Source organism: Triticum aestivum, chromosome 1D (assembly GCF_018294505.1).
Source record: "Triticum aestivum cultivar Chinese Spring chromosome 1D, IWGSC CS RefSeq v2.1, whole genome shotgun sequence".
In the NCBI taxonomy this organism is placed as follows: domain Eukaryota; kingdom Viridiplantae; phylum Streptophyta; class Magnoliopsida; order Poales; family Poaceae; genus Triticum; species Triticum aestivum.
The window spans coordinates 470946603-470966603 of NC_057796.1; the positions used below are offsets into that span (position 1 = coordinate 470946603).

Genomic DNA, 20001 nt, shown 5'->3' on the forward strand with positions numbered 1-20001 from the left:
AATCAGCAAAATCCCTGGTTGAAGCTGCGCAAGCTCTGTTTCTTTGGCTGTTGTTCCCTGTCAGCAATCCATTCGACTCGGGTATATGTTTTGTTCCCTGTCAGCAATCCATTCGACTCGGGTATATGTTTTGTTCCCTGTCAGCAATCCATTCGACTCGGGTATATGTTTGCAATTATTGTAATGGATTTGTACCATCTGTGAACCAGGAATGTCAAATTGTTAAGGTGGGTGATGGGTATTACAATTATGCATGATTGCTACTTCTGTGCGTAGAACTTGATCTGTGTACTAGTCAAAACCAACACATGTTGTGTACGTGTTAGCTTTACAGGAAGAAAGTGCAATTGTCTTTTTTTTTTTTTGAGGAAGCAAGAAAGTGCAATTGTCGATGAGAGTAATATGTCGAGAAGGGAGATGGCCCAGTAGTCTAATGATTTCTGAAACGGAGTGTTCGAATCATCTTCGTCTGACAACCTATTGTTAATTGCTTTTCCCAACCGCGACCATCCATTCTTGGTGTACAAATCAATGGTTCGACTAAGGTTTTGGATTGGTCGTTTGATTAAGAAATTGGTTCGTCTACTTGGATAGAAGTTTGAGTTGCTGTAGCTACGTGCTAGTGAACTTACCACACTGAAAAGTGCAACGCCCTATGCAATGCTGATCAAACTGTGGTGTGGTGACATGACAACACAACACGGCTTAAAGTGCACCGGCCTGCGCAAAGCTGTTCACACCGGCCCTGGCGCTGTTTCACTTTCCGTCCCCACTGACGCGGTTTAAATCATTGTTTGGCGCTCTAACCGGCTTAATTAAGCTAAGTTATGCAGCCTGCCATGAATCTATTGGTGTGCCAATGACGAAGCTGTAGCATGTCAGATTGTCAGCACACATTTTCTTAGCAAATGAAACATCAACATATATAAACCATTAGCAGTTTATCACTAAACATGACGCTAAGCTATTTCGTGCAGAACACAGATAGAACCCAAGTGCCAAGTTACTCGTGATGCTTTTTAGAGCAAAAAACATTGTAGCACTTGCTAATCCCCATAGACAGTAGTATTAGCATGAAACAAAATAAAAGTAATCAGTGGAAGGTGGGCTATGGTGAACAAACTTGTGTCTTCCCCATGCACATGCAGCGGCGCGGCCACCATTGGCATTTTTCGATTTACAACCTATTATAACACATAGATATTGTCCTAGTAAATAAAAATAATCTAGAAGGCCTTGAGTATTTTTGGACGTCCACACCCTCATGTACGACAAAAGAAATCCCACGTTGAGCCGCCCCGGTTTATGATGGTCGAAGAAAAATAGAACAACTTTACGTTGTTATCTCATGCTGCAGGTGTTTCTTTTTTCACACACACTTGTAAGTTCATTCATATTCATAATAACAGGGACTAATTGCATCCACCCCACTTAATCATCTTAGTGGAAACCCGTTGGACAACACAAAGATAAGTGAGCTATCCCATTCAACCCGCTGGAACCACCTCACCACTTACACAGTTTTCCAAAAAAAAAAGACAAACCAACGACCGCGCTGTGAGCTCTCGCGGGCATAGGGTTCGAGCCGCCGCCCCTCTGCCTGGCCGCCGGCGGCGCGCTGCTCCTCCAGCCACCCCTCTTCTCCCTCACCCGCAAAAAAAAAAAGCTCGCCGGACCGATTCGTGCCAGCCCCGCTCACCTGAGCTCCGCCTCTGCAAGTGTCGACTCCCCTCCAACGCCCTCTGCCCCTCATGGCATCTCTCTCCACTCTTCTCCTCCATCCAAGATTTGGTGGTTCGACTCATATCCCAGTGAGTTTGCGTTTGCACACTGCATTGGTGTAAATGCTATATGCAAGAAAGGTGAACTGAAGATCCAAAGCTTTGTAGTTAAAATGATAGTTAGGTAGTACAAGGAAACAGGGCAGCCTGCAGCATGTTACATGTTCGTGTTCCTCTGAATAATACTAGTATTAGACAAGGACAGATTTCACTACATGTTAGTACTTGAGTGTTTGAAACAGCCAACGAAGTACTACTGTTTCACATGCTTTCAGGTGGATACTGAAATGTGCTCTCATCCGCTGTTTTGCTAGGCCTTTTTTTGTTCTCTTTCTTACTACAGTCGTTGATAAGATAATTTACAAGTACCTCAGCATGCTTTTCAGGGGCTCATAGATATATACTGATATATGTGCTTGTCTTACTCACAATGTATTTATTAAATTCTATCGTACAAGATGTTCCAATTCTCCTTAATTATTTTTACTTACAAGTACCGGACTGTTCTTACAAAGAAGACTATAGTTTGGGGGCAGAAAAGTGTTTATTTTCCTAGGTAGCAGCTTACAACTAGCTTGTTCATCCATTGAATAAATAGCTGTTGTCCATCTTGGTTGATGTGATTTTATTGCAGGAGTGAGCTTAGCAAGAGAGTGAATACTTTCTTGTTTTTCTGCTGCCTTTTCTTGTCCATCTTCTTATTCTTAATATAATATAATATAATATAAGCTTTTCTTGATAAGAAAATAGCACTCTACTTGATTGTATACTTGCAGGGCTCTTCAAAATGCATTCCAGAGGATTCAACATCTTGGAGATATTCGAAACGGGAAGAGAAAAAATGGCTCATGTCCACCATATTTAGAGCATTTAGCCTTCTGATGTGTTCACAAATTTTCTGTCATGTGGTGTTTATTAATGAAGTGATGTTCACTTCTGAAGCAAAAATGGTGTTGCAGTCTGGTTGCATGTAGCCTGAACCAAAGCTATATTCTTTTCAGGTGATTTCTAACTTGCAACTACAATTCACATATGCATGTTGTATACAGCCACGGTTCATATATGCATGTTGGGTACACCCTCTGTTTAAATTTGGACGTACTTTGTGAGTAGAATCTATTTTGTATATCTGCACATATACGTCACATATCTACATGTTGTATACCTTTGGGAAGTGGGAACCCACTTGATCCCACTTAACCCACGTAAGTTTTACTGGGTTGTTGGTTATAACCCACCAAAACCTGTTAGATTAAGTGAGATGTGGTGGGACTCCCGCTATCAATCCCATCTGCAGCCTGATTGTTCCATCATCGCCATGAAAAAAGAACAACCACATCTCTTTGGACCGTAGCTTCAACAAAATCACCCTGTCAAAAAACAAGATGAAGAACAAGAAGCATAAACTCAAAAAAGACATACTAGAAATCTGACTTGCAAAAAAAAATACACAACAAAAAAGAGAGGATGAGGCCAATTAACTACTACCTCCGCACCAAAATATAAGATGTTTTTGGTTTTGCATAAGGCATAAAAACATCTTATAGTTTGCTATGGATGAAGTAGCTACCTTGCCTACCTACGAGGAACACAAAAATACATTAATCCCCTTCGTCAGTTAGTGTGCATCAAAGGATGAGGTTTTTTCAGTTCTACAATATGTGCACCAAAGGATAAGGTTTTTTTAGTTCTATACAAATTGAAACCTGGCCTGCATACAAATTACTGATGATGAGTGCCCCCACATAACACATAATCTGAAGGGGAAAACATAGCTAAACGCACAATCCCACATACAAATTACTGATAATGAGTACCCCACATACAAATTACTTGGCCGAAAACATTGAGCTCCACGGGTATGCTGAACTATGAATCAAGACGATATTGTGAAATTAGTGCAAGCATGATCGAGCAATCCCCCGCACAAGCAAAAGGATCTAACGAGCGGCGACTAAATGGATGCAGGGAATGAAACCAAAAATATTGTCCGAAAAAATACTCAGATGAGAGCTGCAGGGTTGGGGAAATAGCTCGTTGTGCCTCCCGCCTGGCCGACGTCGATGACTGACTCTGACCTCATTGGCGAAACACCCGGTGGCGGGACGAAAAAACTCCACCGACCTCCTCTCCGTACCACTCTCTCTCCTTCCTCTTGCTGCTCCGCGACAACTAGCCTTCCTCTTCCTAGGGCTGCTCGCCGGCATCTTCCCGCTCTTCATAACATCACGCCAGCCCCTCGCCGCTACTCGCCAGCGACGGTGACTCTGCTCCGCCGCCTCCGCCTCTCCCCCCTCCCTTCTCCATTACAGAAATGATTTCTTTACACGGGTCGCCGATCAACCACCTTGGTCAAAACTGATTCGGGTACAGACCAACACCAGCTACGTCCCGACACGCGCCACATGAGACAAACAGAACGAGGAGCGCTAAGATTCGTGTACATCCGACGGCCATAAAAAACAGCCTGAAGTGAAAATAGAAACAGCCGTTTGATTCTTTTTTCAGCGTGGGAAACGTCTGAAATTTAGAAGTAGGAAAACTGCAAAACAATTCATGCGTGGATAAATGAAATATTCTCTAAAACGAGGTGCGGGCTACTTGCTCTGAACTTCGCATTCAAACAGGCGCAAATGGCCGCGTCATCTCTCCGCGGCGGCGGCGCCGCCGGCGCCGTAATCCGTGGCCGCGGCCACGTCAGCCTCTCCCTGCTGGCGGACCGCTGCTCCACCCTCCGCGGCCTGACCGTCGTCCACGCGGCCATGCTCGTCTCCGGCCGCATCGCCAACGACGCCTTCGCGGCTTCCCGCCTCCTGGACGCCTACGCCTCGCTCTCCCCTCCGGCCACCGTGCTCCGCCTCCTCTCCTCCCTCCCTTACGCCCCCAACTCATTCATGCTCAACACCTCCCTCCGCGCCCTCGCCTCCTCCCCCGACCCCGCCTCCGTCCTCGCCTTCTTCTCCCACCTCCGCCACTCCGCCGGCTCCTCCTACTCCCCCGGCAGGCACACCTTCCCCTTCCTCCTCAAGGCCTCCGCTCGCCTCGCTCTTCCTGTCTCCACGCAGATCCACGCGCTCGTCGTCAAGCACGGGCTCGATCGTGACACCTACGTTGCCAACGGCCTTGTCCGCGCCTACTCGGTGGCTGGACTCATTGGTGTCGCGCGGAAGGTGTTTGATGAATTGCCCGAGCGAAGCGTGGTGGTGTATACCACCATGGTCTCTGGCTATGCGCAGAATGGGCGGTACCAGGACGCCATGGGAGCCTTTGATGAGATGCTCAATGAGGGGTTCGAGCCTGGTGCAGTGGTGCTTGCATCGGTGCTGTCGGCCTGCGCACGGTCAGAGTCTGGTGGGCTCGTGATGGGGCGGCGTGTGCATGATATCATGGAGAGGAGGGGGATGGCGGCCCCTGCGGGGGTGATCCTTGGCACAGCATTAGTCGACATGTATGGAAAGAATGGGGCGATCGAGGAGGCTGTAACGGTGTTTAAGGGGATGCCGGAGCGGCATACAGCTACGTGGAACGCCCTGATCTCAGTGTTGGCGCACCATGGGCATGGCAAGGATGCGCTGGCGATGTTCGAGCAGATGCGCCGGGAGGGTGTGCCGCCGAATGCAACCACACTTGTCGGGGTTCTGTCAGCATACTGCCACACAGGGCTGCTCGACGAGGCCCGCAGAGTGTTCGCATCTATGGAGGACTTTGGGGTGACTCCGAGCATCCAACACTATGGGTGCATGGTTGACCTCCTCGGCCGAAGTGGACTTCTATTGGAGGCCGAAGAGATGATACGTGGGATGACATGCAAGGCTGATACTATGATCTGGGGGGCTTTGCTTACAGCCTGCAAGAGCCACGGCGACATTGATATCGCGGAACGGGCTGTGCAAGAGATGCTGAAACTGGACCCCAACAACCATGGCGTGTATGTGGTGCTGTCCAACATATATGCAGATGCTGGGAGGTGGCAGGACGTGGATAAACTTAGGAAAGTGATGAAGGATGCACGGTTGTCAAAGATACCCGGATCGAGCGCTGTTGCTGGCTGCAGTGCCGGCTGACCATGGCAGTGACGGAAGACGTGTGGGTTTCATTGCAGCTCAGTGCTGATCAGGAAGTTGCTTGCTGTTCATGAACAGATTGACTGCCAGTATTTTATCAACATCGTGAACTCAACCAACTTTTGCATCAGGGGGCTAGCAATACTAATTCTTTTTGGTGAGATACAGATGAGTTATTCACCGTTGGGACCAAATTCAGCATTACAGCAGCAAGCCATCGCCACATGCCATGAAAAATGGAATAGTGCATCAGAGAAGCCCCATAGAACTGCTTTTATTGCAAATAAGACCATCGTGAGTCACTAGATACACAATGATGGATAGTTTCTAGCACATCTTTTAATTTAATTAATTCCTTCCTACAATATGGAAATGTTCAGATCTTGCCATGTGTCCATAAAGAACAAGACAGGATGCAGGTTTATGTTTCCATGTATTGGAACAATGAAGAGAACTATGAAGCTGTAGATGTATTTTTTTTTAGTTTCTTTTGCAGATTGTTGGTTGATGCAATATTTAATTTGTATTCTGATTGATTGTCTCCAAATGATGGTAATATATTTTGGGCCATAGGTGAAGAGCATCTTTTGCCCAGTTTGTATATTCTCATCGAGTGCATTCACCATTGTACTGGTATAGTTATTTGTTCAGATGTATGCATTTTGTTGGTGTGATCCAGCATTCCTTAAAAGGGGTACGTATAGTGTCCTGCCATGCTAGATATTTGAGGTTTGGCTTTAATAAAAAACTTGGTTCTTTTAGTCAAATGCTCAATTTATTAGGTACAGTAATTGATTGTAGATAAACATAGCAATATTGATGCTCTGTTGTAGATTATTTCCCCCTTTTCTATTGCAGTAAGCACAGAGTGATATTTTGCTACAATTTTCCCTTTCTTCTTGCCTAGCCAGATGCTAATGCCTTCCTTGCAATGTGTACTCATCTTATAGCTAACTTTGCATGTCTTTTTTTGCCAGACGCTATTTTGTTTTGCCACTTCACTCCTGTCAAGCATAACACTGTCTTGGCGGAAGACGGCAAACCAGATGAATGCATATCATTCTAGAATCGAGAGCGACCAGTGAGCTTTTCAATATGATCGTTGGTTGACAATGAGCTATTTAACTGAAGTGGAAACATTTCCCGTTTTTCACAAGGTAATGTCACGATGCCAGCTCCTATGAAAATAAGGTCGATCAATACATCAATACGTCAATCTCAACTACACTACTTCTGCTGTATATCTGGACTCTTTTGGTCAATGCAGATGATGTAAGTCTGCACCATGACAGATACTTTGGCATTATGCCGTATGAAAAACATGCTTCTTCCATCCGGAACATGTGTGGTTATATTCAGATCATTGCTGCTATTGATATGCCTGAGTTGAATGGTGTACTTACACTCTTCCCCAAAGATGCCCCTGACAACAGGCATGCGCATATCATTGTCCCAGTAGGCTGGAGATCACAGTATACCTGCTCAGCTAAAGTTCCACAGGATTTTTCTCTTTGTGATGTGCATCAGCTAGATAACGTTGTACTTCTCTAACCCTCTTAACCTCCTGTTGCAGGACCCTGCGTTTGTATCTGCAGACGAAGTGCACCGGTTTTTTCACCCTGCCAGGTGACAAAGTATCTATGGAAACCAACGATGTGCTGTTGTCTCTCACCCTGCCAGCTAACAAAAGGTTGGTGCTGTGGAAACATTTCCAGCTCTCCACAAGGTAATGTCACTATGGCAGCTCCTATGAAAAATATTCTGTGATATGTGCTTCACTCTCAGTTACACGACTTCTGTTCTATATTTAGACTATTTCGTCATTAATGCAGCTGATTCAAGTCTGCACCATGACAGATACTTTGGCACTGCACCAAAGGAAAACATGCTTCTTCCATCCAGAGCCTGGGTGGTTATGTTCAGATCAACGCTGCTATTCATATGCTCGTCTTGAATGGTATATTTACACTCTTTTCCAAGATGCCCTCGACAACAGGCATGCGTAGATCATTGTTCCAGTTGGTTGGAGATCACAGTGGACCTGTTCAAGTAACCAGCCGCCCACAGAATTTTTCTCTTTGTGATGTTCATCAACAAATAACACTGTACCAAAGAAGTTCCACGGTTTGCCACCCTGCCGGCTGACAAAGTATCTATTTAAACAAAAGAAGTGCCGTCGCCTCTCACCCTGCCAGCTAAGAAAAGGTTGGTACTGTTCTCACTAAATAAGATAGATGTTGTTAGCCATGCTGACTGCGGATTTTTCTGCGTCATGGATTGCAGTCATAGATCTTGGCTCAGTAAACTGGCCTGGCAACAGTGAACAAATAGAAAACTTAGGTTGTTTCTCTGGTCCAGATTAGGTACATGTCGCATCAATGAAGTACTTTTGATTGATTGGTAACAAATTGGAACACATTAGGGATCAAGCATAAAAATACTTGGTAGCTTACAATAGGATGGGAGTACAAAAAGCACAATATCATTACACGGTTTCTTCATGGGTTTGCTTCTGTTCATGTTTCAGGATGCCTGCGTGATTGAGGAGAGCCCAAACATGAGCAAGGAATTCTCCTCCTTGCTCAAGCCGTTCCATGTGCACCTTGACACTGTCTGATGCCACGATATGGATGATGGTCTCGGCCCAGAATTCGGCCATCACCTTCCAGCGGAGAAACATCATCTTCTATCTTCTCCAGCTCTTTCCCCAGCTTCAAGCCTTTAACGAAGATGGTATCTAAAATGCTATTATTGGTGGAAGTGGAACTGAGGATTTGTATCCTCGGGGCTGTTGCTGCTTAATATGCGGATTGTGGTATCGTCATCGTTGTTGCTTCTGGAACCATGGAGGACAGTATCTTCATTGTTGCTGCTTTTGGAATCATTGACGACCTAGAGCAATCTATCCCTACTCGGCTTCCGCCTACAAAGCATCTGTCTTAGTTCCAGTTGCAGGCAACTGAAGTGAAACAGTGTGTCCGTAGAGTTCCCAGGAAGCAAATCTGGGAGGAAGTTCATCAAATGTGCACAATATCTGGATAAAAGTGACCGCAACTTGCTGGTAGTTATCTGTGTGGAGCTTTCTTTCCTTCAAAGACTCAGTGTTGCAGTATTCGAGGCCCCACTGCCCTGACTGGCTTCATTGCTAGCCTTGACTCGCCCCACTCCCCTGGCATCCTTTGCTCGCCGCCACCACCGCTACCACCGGCGGCCTCGAAGCCATCTGCCACGGAGAAGCTGGCAAGATGCAGTGGCCGCTGCCAAGCCCTCTGCAGGTCTACTGACGATGGACATGGTCAAGCTTGTCTTGCTGAAGAAATCTTGTGAACCCATCGATGAATCGACCGCCACCTCTGCTGCCCTGAAGAAGTACGGAGATTTGTACCAGCAGCCAGTCACGGCCTTGATGGACGCCGCCAACCCTGCTCGCAAGATGGGGAAGAAAGTTGATGTGACTGCGTCTTGAACCAAGGGTCCCCATGAAGATCAAGGATGAGGCTGCCCTTTGGGCTGGCGCCGGTGGGATGTCCACTGATTCGCTCACGAACATTGTAACTGCCTCCTAGGAGGATTGGAACCCAAACTCTCTCTTTCCAATGCAATGAAAAAAAAGAAAAGAAAAGAAAGCTGATGCGGCTGATGGGGAAGAAGCTCTGCTTGGGGAGGCTCTGGCAGTGGCTTGATCGGCTGCCTCTGCTAGTCTCCAGCGCCCCCACTGTTACCAATGTTAGATCTTCCACTTCGTTATCAGCTGCCCTCTGTTGGTCCCTGTCTCCGTTCCGCGTCACCCCCGTTCCTTGCTTAGTGTTGCTGCACCTCTGTATGCTGTGTTTGTGTCTTCAGAATTCAGATACTGGTGTCTGTTCACTACTGTTTGCAATGCCGGCTATCCCTTGGGCTGTTTGTTTGCCATTCGCGCAGACTGTTGTCCAACTGCTTTGCAACGCCCCCACCGCGATGATCCCTGCAATGTATATACAACTTATTAATTGGAACGTCAGAGGGTTAAACAACCTGGCTAGAAGGAGAGCGATTCAAAAATTTATTGCTGACCACAACTGCAACTTGGTCTGCCTCCAGGAGACTAAGTTGGCTGACCTCTCCCCTGCTCTGGTCACTGAGATCCCTGGCAGCAAGTTCTCTGCCAATGTCATTTTCAAACCGGTATTGGCATCCGAGGGGGCATCTTGGTGGCATGCCCTGATGATTTTGCTATTGTTCAGGACCACTTGACCTCAGGGACCAATTTCATCACAGGAACAATAACTGATAAATCTGCAATGCATCCTGGACAATTACTGCCGTCTATGGTCCTCAAGAGGATGCTGAGAAAGTTGCCTTCATTAACGAGCTCAAAAATATCAAGCAGCTTGTGCAGGCCGAATGGATGTTGCTCGGCGATTTCAACCTGTTAGCAAGCTGTCTGACAATAGCAATAACAGTGTCAATCTCAGAACGATGGGTCGTCTTAGGCGTGCAATTGAAGACTTGGAGCTCAGAGAGATGCCCCTCTCGGGGAGAAAATACACCTGGTCAAATGAGAGAGGAGAGTACTGTGCACACCAAAAGTGACAGAATCCTCTTCAGAAAGGATTGTGGGATCAACCATCTGCAGTATCACCTGATTCCTGCTTCGACAACAATCTCTTGCCACTGACCCATTATTCTCAAGAAGATGCACATTGGGCATTACAGGGGATTCATATTTGAGGCCTACTGGGCAAGTCTTAATGGTTTCAAAGATGTGGTCCAAAAGGCTTGGTGCAAGCCTGTTTTTTCAACTGGCGCTGTCAAGAATCTGCATATCAAGCTATCTAGGACCGCAAGAGTACTGAAGCAATGGAGTAACAGTCATGGACGAGAGCAGAGATTTAAGGAGAAGCTTGCAACAGAGGTGATTTTCCAATTGGATATTGCTCAGGAGGACAGGGAGTTGACTCATGTTGAAAGAGCATTTCACACCACCCTCAAAAACAGATTGCTTGGGTTTGCAGCAATTGACAGAGCTCGTTGGAGACAAAGATCAAGGGTTATCTGGATCAAATCTGGTGATGCTAATACCAGGTTATTCTACTTAAGGGCAAATGGGTGAAGGAGAAAAAAAATCACATGCCAGTGCTCTCCAATGACCATAGAATTCAGGTCAATGACCACCCTGAGAAAGCTCAAATTCTTCTGAACCATTTCAACTCTCTCCTGGGTGAACCTACTCCAAGTGTGTTGGGCCTCAATCTGGACTCTCTACAACTTCCCACTGCTAATCTGTTGCACCTAATGAGTTCTCCATGAATGAACTTAAGTTTACCTTTTTGCTTTGCCCGCTGAGAAAGCTCCTGGACCTGAATGCTGCATTGGGATTTTTTATAAGATCTGCTCTACTATTTGTCGGCATGGATCTGTTGAATGTTATTAACCAGTTGAGATTGCTCCAAGGTGATCATTGGCACTTATTAAACTCCGCAAACATTGCCCTCATCCCAAAGAAGGGGGCATATGTCTCTGCTGCTGATTACAGCCCATAAGCCGCATGCATAGTGTGGCTAAGATCCTAGGGAAGATGATTGCTACCAGGCCTGCTCTTGCCTTGCAATCTCTGGTGTCAAGCTGTCAAAGCGCATTTATCAAGAAGAGATCTATTCAAGACAACTTCCTGTTTTGTTAGAAACATTGTAAAGGAAGCCCACTGCAAGAAGAAACCCCTGCTGTTCCTCAAACTCTTCTTTGCCAAGGCTTTTGAAAACGTTCATTGAGATTATCTCCTTAACCTGCTCCAGGCTTTAGTTTCAGTGCTAGATGGAGGGATCTGATCTCCTCGTCACCTGCTACTTACACCTTTGGAGTGATCCTTAATGGAACCCCTGGGAAACCTTTCCATCACAGACGTGGGCTGCGACAGGGAGATCCGCTTGCCCCAATGCTCTTCATTCTAGCCCTCGAGCCACTGCAGTGAATCTTTGCCAAGGCTACTGAATGTAGACTTCTTTCGCCCGTCATGCATACAGCATCGAAGATGAGAGCCAGTTTCTATGTGGATAATGCTGCCTTCTTTTTAAACCCTTGCAAAAATGAAGTCAACAATGTCTCTGCTATCCTGAATTTTTTTTTGGATCAGCCTCTGGCCTCAAGATAAACCTAGCTAAATGCGTGGCCTTTCCGATCAGCTACCAGAGACTGGATCTCGGAGATATTCTCTCTGGATTTGGTGGTAAACTGGGGTCCTTCCCCTGTAGCTACCTGGCTCTCCCTCTTGGCACTATAGATCCCGCACAGGTTTAATTGTCAGCCTCTGCTGGATAAGTATTCGACCAGACTCAAACCATGGAAAGGCAAGCTTATGTCCCGCGAAGGACGCCTGGTCCTGGTCAATGCGATACTCTTGGCCCTTTCTACTTACTTTCTCACTTCTTTCATCCCTTCAAAGTGGTTGATCGAAAGGATTGATAAGGCCAGACGCAACTTCCTTCCTCTGGTGGTGTGAAGAGAGTGCCGATGGCAGTAAATGCCTTGTCAATTGGACAAAAGTATGTTCCCCGAAGGATTATGGTGGTCTTGGCATCAAGGATCTTGATCTGCACAGCCACGCCTTGTGACTGAGGTGGCTATGGTAGAGCTGGGACAACTCTGATCGACCATGGAAAGGTTTCCCAGTTCCTTGCAATGAGACTGACAGGCGCCTTTTTGCTGCTTGCACCGCTATCAACATCAAAACTGGCACACTAAAAGACCTTAAAAACCTCTCGGTCCGAGATGGAATTACGAATGCCAGATGGATGAGAGGCCTTCAGAAAATAAATTCTGAGCGCAATTTAACTCTTCCATCAGGATAGGAGCAGTTGTTCTCACTGGTCACCTGGGTGATGGCTAGGACGTTATAACCTGGAACCTCACTGCTAATAACTGCTACTCTGCTGGTTCTGCCTACAGCACTCAATTCCTTGGAAAGATCAAGGACCCTAGACTGCACAAGGTTTGGTCTGTGAAATCTGAAGGAAAAGTGTGCCTTTTCATTTGGCTGCTTCTCCAAAACAGGCTTTGGATGTCAGATAGATTAAGGGACGGGATGGCCACATGCTGTGGTGTGCCCTATGTGCGATCAGGTTGGTGTGGAAGTGCAGTTCACTTGACGCCGATTTGCCCTTTTGCCAAGCAAGTTTGGTGCGTTTTGGTTACTTCGCACGCAGCTGCTGCAGATGCTGCAACGATCAGTACCTCTATCTTCAACTGGTGGCACAAAACCTCAAGATCCACCAAGAACATCTCAGGTCACGGCCATCGTCTATGTTGCCTGGAATCTATGGAAAGAGAGAAACAGATGCATCTTCAAAAATGAGACTATCTTGGTTGAGGGGGTTGTAGCCCTGATTAGGGTTTAGGGTTGAGTAGGCATACCGCGAGTAGTCTGCTGCTGCCCTCTGATTGTTTTTCCTTTTTCTTGCAACCTCTACTCTGTACAATTTTTCCCTCTACTATATTGAATTGGCAGAGCTCCCGCTGTTGCCCGTAAAAAAAAAGTGCCAAATAAGCATAACTATGGTCTGACTCAGATTCTTTATTGTCCATGAGAACTCTCCAAGGACACCATTACACTCCAATGTTGTTTCTCCATTAGTTAAGAGGACCACAGATGCAAGATATCTGCAAACAAGAAACTATCTCGCTCTTGACCAGGCCAGGAACTACTTTGAACGTTTTACTCTTGAGTTTTCTTGGGAACTTAAGATTCAAGATGTAGTCGACAGGGTAACAGAGCAGAGAACCAAGATTGGCATGCAAGCAGCCTTCAATTACAGAGGTCTGTCCAATCTTATTTTGCCAATATCCAAACACATTAATGTTTGCCAAGAAAGTTTCCACTTTTCCAATATCTGGCCAGGTTAAACCTTATAAGAAACCAAATAATGAGTGGAACAAATTTGCAGGTTCCTCCCGGCGATAACTGCAAGCAAGCAAAATGGTGGCCCAGTCTGATAGTATCAGGTAAAATATAGCCTGTAGTACTTCTGCCAAAAGTAGAGCTCCCATAACCACACCTGTGATAGTAATATCAACCTCTCTTGCAGCAAATTCAATCACAGGGTCGTGTGTCTTCACTACAGGGGGATCTCCAAGCAGAGATAATCCGCCGATAGATATGAACATCACCTTGAGAGCCGCCATAATAAGGAAAGATCTCTCCATGTGACACAGCACTCCATATTTCGTGAAGAAGTCATACAAGAATCCCAGATCCATCTCGATGATATGAAATGCTCTGCTGTGGTTGTGGACTCCATCCTCTCCCGACAGCAAACCTTCGAGAACAAACCTGCGCGTCTCTGAAAGGGCGGCTTCAGAGCATTCCATCCCAAAGAGCTGGTGCTTGAGCAGGTGAGACAGAGCAAACAAGAGGCATACATCTTTCAGTCATGCGTCATGTAAATCCATGTCCTGGATTGTTGTCTGTTTTTACTTGGGTTCTGCAGGCTGTTCTCTTGGTACCTCTCCCCTGATCAACTTGGTGAAAAGACCGGACAATGTATCGGTAGGCCTTCATTGTAGCTGGATCAAAATATTCTTGAGCACCTCTGGCATGAACCTGATCCCTCATGTAGTCAACCACAACTTTGCTGGGTGAAGAGTTTGTGACCATCCGACCAGTAATTACTCTAACCAGATTGTTTAAGATTGCTAGGTCAAACAGAACAATAAAGGAGGGCAAGTAAATTGTTGATGCGATGGTTCTGGATAGTATGCCCCGTTGATGTGCTGGATAACGCTACAAGTAGCAAAAAGCAGCTGGAATATGATGGCGAAGTAGAAGCAGTACTGGAGCAGCTCGAAGAGGTAGCACCTCCACTTGCTGTTGTCGTCGAGGTCATAGGCGGTGACGGAGTTGGTGCAGCCGGAGACCAGCAGCAGGATCACAGCCCAGGCGTGGTACAGCCCGTTCTTAACTGGCGATGACATCATCAGGCCAAGCGTGTAGGTGATTATGGGGAAGGAGAGCGTGTAGGCCAGCGCTTGACATCATCAGGGCATCTTGGACGAGCCAGGAGCCAAGGATGAGCTACAGGAACAGCAGGATGGCTTCCAATGCCACGAAGGTTTCTATCCAGGTGACTATCTGTCCTGGGTCTTCGAGGTTGGAAGACATTGCCTTCTGCGCCCTCGTCGCGTCCTGCGGCTGGTCAGGACGATCCATGGTGTTTGGCATCGTGAAGTTAACCAACTTTTGTACCAGGGGGTTAGCAATACTAATTCATTTTGGTGAGATACAGAAGAGTTATTTACAGTTGGGACCAATCTCAGCATTACAGGCTACAGCAGCAAGCCATCGTCGTACGTGTCACAAAAAAAAAACCTCCCAGAAATCAAAGGAAGGGAGGGTCTATGCACGCGAACCATGAGCTCATCATCATTTCCAGCAGATACGGCTGCTAGCAATTAGCAAAGCAGTTCGTATTTATGGCATATGTTCAATCTGCATCATATCGTCCAGCAGAAGCTCCCCCTCCAGCTGCGATTTGTTGTCTTCAATATCTTCTGATAATTACATCGGAGTCATAAGATCGATCCATCATGCAACCATTTGCGGATAAAGGATAAAATGTACCTTGAAGTCCATGTAAGGAGCATTCTTCTCTAACCACTGCTTGTCCATCACAACAAGAAAAGCAACACAGTAGAGCAGATCTAGTATATTACATGTCAGTAAACCTGTAAATCAGATATTGGCTTTCTGTTGTTCCTCTGCAAGTTTGTTTTGATTACATGTATGCATGGTTTACGCCTAGGGTCACAAAAAAATTCATTGACATGATTTCTGCATATGGTTAAAAAGGTCTTAAAAATTCCGCGGAAACTTTTGCCAGAACTGATGTGCATGCCTTTTGGCCAAATACTATTTTGATTATTTACATGTAAAGTGTTCATACTCTTTTCTGTATACTCTTATCTTTTATGTTGTTTCTTTCTAACATCATCACTTCAGCAGAAGATGCCGTGCATCATGTAATGTAGCAACACGAAGAAGGCCACCATCAAGGCGAAGCTGCAAACACACAGAGCAGGTCTCGACTCCAAACCTATTTGTTATTTATTCACAGATCCCATAAACATTTTCTTAGTAATTTGAGATTTGTAAATATAATGCCTTAGTTTACAAGTCTGTTGCAAGAGGATGTGTAGGTGTAGCATCCTTTTTGTTTTCAATGTTTGACTTCATTCTCATATGGCTTTGGTTCTTAGATTATGCTTACAACTCAAGCCGGTTTCACCTGAATTTATCATACAACGTGGAACTAATTAGAGCTGAGTTCTTGATGCTTACTTTGTGCAACTGAAGAATAAAATAACTTAAGTTCCATCTGTGTCCCTGCTCCTTTTTGCAACGTTTGGTTTTGTTCTCTTCAACATTATTTGCTTCAACACGATATCAGTTTAGCTAAATGATTGGATCAGAGTAAAAATGGAGTTACAGCAATGGTCCGTGATGTCCTTTTCTGCCATGTTGGTTCCATGTATTTTGTTACATTCCTTTTGTTAGAATTCTGCATGCTCTTTTGCTTTGTTGTGAAAATTCTAGCTGTGTTGTGGGCCTGTGGCATAAGCCTTTCTTATGGGATGTGGTGAAGTTTCTGCTCCTCTGGAAGGTATCGTGTTATTTCCAGTGAGGTGCATACATTGACAGTAGTTTTGACAAGTAATGGCTTTTTATAATTATTCATATGGTAATTGCTAGGAACTTTGAGCTTCCAGTTCTAAGAGAGGCATTTGTATTTACTTAATTTAGCCTTCAATTTGTTTCGCTTCATTGCAAGAAATTTCTGATGCAAAAATGGATTTCCTCCTACATTTTCCTCAGCAGCCGCCACACTTTCTTTTGAGTTGCGACAATCGAAAAGTGCATCAGAGAAGCCCCCCATAAGTGCTCTTATTGCAAATAAGACCATTGTGCGTCATTAGATACACAATGATGGATAGTTTCTAGCACATCTTGGAATATAGTTATTATTTTCCTGCCTACAATAGAGTGGCATTTGTCCATGAAGAACAGAGTGCGTGTAGCGCAAGATAGGATGTACGTGTATGTTTTGATGTACGGAAACAATGAAGAAAACCATGAAGCTGTAGATGTATAATTTTTTTGGTTTTTCAAGATTATTGGTTGATGCAAATATTTAGTTTGTGTTCCGATGGATTGTCTCCAAATGTTGCTAATATTTTATGGACTATAGGCAAAGAACATCTTATGCCTAGCCCGTACATTCTCATCGACTATATTCACCGTTGTACTGGTATATGTTGTTTATTTAGATGTATGCATTTTGTTGGCATGATCCAACATTCCTAGAAAAGGGTAAGTATAGTGTCCTGTCATGCTAGATGCTTGCTGTTTGGCTTTAATCAAGAACTTTATTTTTTTACTTTGCTGCTCAATTTTTTAGGTACAGTAATGGCTTGTAGATAAACATAACGATATTGGTTATCTGTTGTTGATTCTTCCCCCCTTTTCTGTTGCAGTAAGCACAAAATTTTTGCTACGATTTCCCTTTCTTCCTGTCTTTGCAATGTTAATCGAGATTTTGTATTAATGAGCCTTGTCTAACGCTAATGCCTTCTTGCAATGTGTAGTTGCCATGATAGCTAACTTTGCATATCTTTTTGTGCCTGCTTGCAAGCCGGCCTCACTCCTGTCAAGCATATCACTGTCTTGGGGGAAGACTGCAACCCTGAAAAATGCATATCAGTCTAAGTCAAGAGCGGTCAATGAGCTTTTCAATATGGTCATTGGTTGACAACGGAGTAGCTATTGAACTGAATTAGAAACATTTCCAGTTCTCCACAAGGTAATGTCACTATGCCAGCTCCTATGAAATACGTGCTTCACTCTCCAGTACACTACTTATGTTGTATATTTGGACTCCTCTGGTCAACGCAGCTGATGCAGGTCTGCACCATGACAGATACTTTGGCATTGTGCGGAGCCTGGGTGGTTATATGCATACCATCGCTACTATTCATATGCCTGCGTTGAATGGTGTACTTACACTCTTCTCCAAAGGTGTCTCTGACAACAGGCATGTGTAGATCTAGAATTGTTCCAGTGGACCTGTTCAGGTAAACAGCCGGCCCGCAGGAATTCTCTTTGTGATGTTCATCAACAATATAATGTTGTACTTCTCTAACCCTCTTAACCTCCTGTTGCAGGACCCTGTATTTGTATCTGCAGACACCAAAAGGCACCCCGGTTTGTCACCCAGATAGGTGAAAAAGTACTAATGTAAACCAAATAAGTGCCATCATCTGTCACCCACTCACCCTGCTAGCTAACAAAAGGTTGGCACTGCTCCCACTAAAGAATGCGGATTATTCTGTGTCATGGACTGCGGCTGTAGATCTTTGTTCAGTAAACTGGCGTGACAATGGTGAACAAAAGAAAAACTTAGGTTAATGCTCTGGTCCAGATTAGGTACATGACCCACCAGTGAAGTACTTTTAATTGATTGGCAACAGCTTTTCAGGCACATTAGGGATAACACTTGCTAGCTTACAATAGGATGGGTGTACAAAAAGCACACTATCATTACACAGTTTCTTCAGGGGTTTGCTTCTGTTCACGTCTCAGAATGCATTTGTGATTGAGGAGAGCCTAGACATGAGTAAGGAACTCTCCTCCTTGCGCAAGCCGTTCCATGTGCACCTTGACACTGTCTGATGGCGCGATATAGATGATGGTCTCGGCTCAGAATTCGGCTACCACCTTCCAGCGGAGAACCTCATTTTTCTATCTTCTCCTCCAGCTCCTTCCTCAGCTTCAAGCCTTTAACGAATATATGGTAATCTTCGATGCTATTATTTGTGGAAGTGGAACTGTGGGGTTTGTATCCTCGGGGTTGTTGCCGCTTGATATGCTTCTGGAACCGTGGAGAGCAGTATGTTCATTGCTGCTACCTTCAGAATCATCGACAACTTTGAGCAATCTATCCATACTCGGCATCCCCTTCGAAGCATCTGTCTTACTTCCCATTGCACGCAACTGAAGAGAAACATTGTGTCCGTAGAGTTCCCAGGAAGCAAATCTGGGATGAAGGACATCAAATATGCGCAATATTTGGATAAGGTGACCGCAACTTGCTGATTGTTATCTGCGTGGAGCTTTTCTTCCTTCAAAGAGCAATGACTCCGATTCTGAACTGTACTGCATGAGAACTCTCCAAGGACATCATTACGCTCCAATGCTACGTACTTCTCCATTAGTTAGAGGACCGGTCCGCGTGGAGGACTGCATATGTGCTAGGTCGGGCTTGCAGTAGTGCAATAGGCCTTGGCTGCAAGTGGGTCCAAGAGACATGATAAAATGGATCAGCTTTTCTACATAGAGGGATCGAACAGAATATATTATTAGGCTGATGGCTTCTTCTTCCTTGGTTCGCTGCCTACCCCGACTTTCTGCTATTCCCAGTCTAAGCTCCATCTATTCCCCAATTACCTATCTACTCTCTATCTTGTATCCAAGTACTTGTGCTATTCTACACAGTGAGAGACAGGTTCGTGACAATTGATATTTAGAGCCACCGTTCCTTGCACTCTTCCAGCTTTGATCTGTAATTCCGACGAGAGGTTGGCAGTAGAACCCGTTCTGCTGCTGTAATACTGATCTTTCTGAGGTCAGATTGGTTGGAATTTGCTACTGAACAGGCTTCTGCACACCAGGTGTTTGATGAAATGTTGAACAACCGAGAGGCAACCATGAACTCTTTGCGTTACTGCAACCCATGTGCTCTACCCGTGCTTCACCAAGTGTTTGAGCCTCAAAGTTTGAGGTGTATGGGTATCATCTATCATGTGGTGGAGTTGTGCGTTTTTCAGGGAGCTGCTCGGGTGGAGGCAGTTGTCCAGCTCTGATCACGGCATGAGGCGACCCAAGCACGTGATGCCCTGACTGGCCGGGTCATCTACAATGGGTTTTGTTTCCTTGATGTTGACTATGCGTTGCTGTCCTGCACCGCCACTCCAGCAGTGCTCGAGGTCCACAACGAGGTGTCACTCACGCCAAGCAGCACGAGTGCCGCGACAAGGGCGTGCTCACCCCAGCAACAAGCTGGAGGTCACCCCCCAAGGCTAACCTCACCAAGGCAGCAAGCCACGACTGGGTGCCTGCGCCGGAGAGTATG

The 20001-nt window shown here is 45.5% G+C and overlaps 1 protein-coding gene across 2 annotated transcripts; it reads left to right on the forward strand.

Moving 5' to 3' along the window:
- Positions 1 to 4371: 4371 nt before the first annotated feature.
- Positions 4372 to 18438, forward strand: LOC123183085 (pentatricopeptide repeat-containing protein At5g56310). 2 transcript variants are annotated; one of them, XM_044595820.1, is made up of 11 exons: positions 4372 to 6139; positions 6823 to 7002; positions 7113 to 7317; positions 7419 to 7571; positions 7678 to 8050; positions 8373 to 13637; positions 13765 to 13822; positions 13906 to 15449; positions 15819 to 17673; positions 17766 to 17944; positions 18035 to 18438. In XM_044595820.1, the coding sequence occupies exon 1, from the start codon at positions 4415 to 4417 to the stop codon at positions 5843 to 5845; it is 1431 nt and encodes a 476-aa protein (XP_044451755.1). In that variant the 5' UTR covers positions 4372 to 4414; the 3' UTR covers positions 5846 to 6139; positions 6823 to 7002; positions 7113 to 7317; positions 7419 to 7571; positions 7678 to 8050; positions 8373 to 13637; positions 13765 to 13822; positions 13906 to 15449; positions 15819 to 17673; positions 17766 to 17944; positions 18035 to 18438. The 2 variants fall into 2 exon arrangements, with proteins under 2 accessions (XP_044451755.1, XP_044451754.1); XM_044595819.1 differs by lacking the exon at positions 7113 to 7317 and having other exon boundaries at positions 7703 to 8050.
- The last annotated feature ends 1563 nt before the right edge of the window (positions 18439 to 20001 follow it).

Coding starts and splice junctions, on each gene's coding strand:
- LOC123183085 (XM_044595820.1), top strand. CDS start 4,415: ATGGCCGCGTCATCTCTCCGCGGCGGCGGCGCCGCCGGCGCCGTAATC.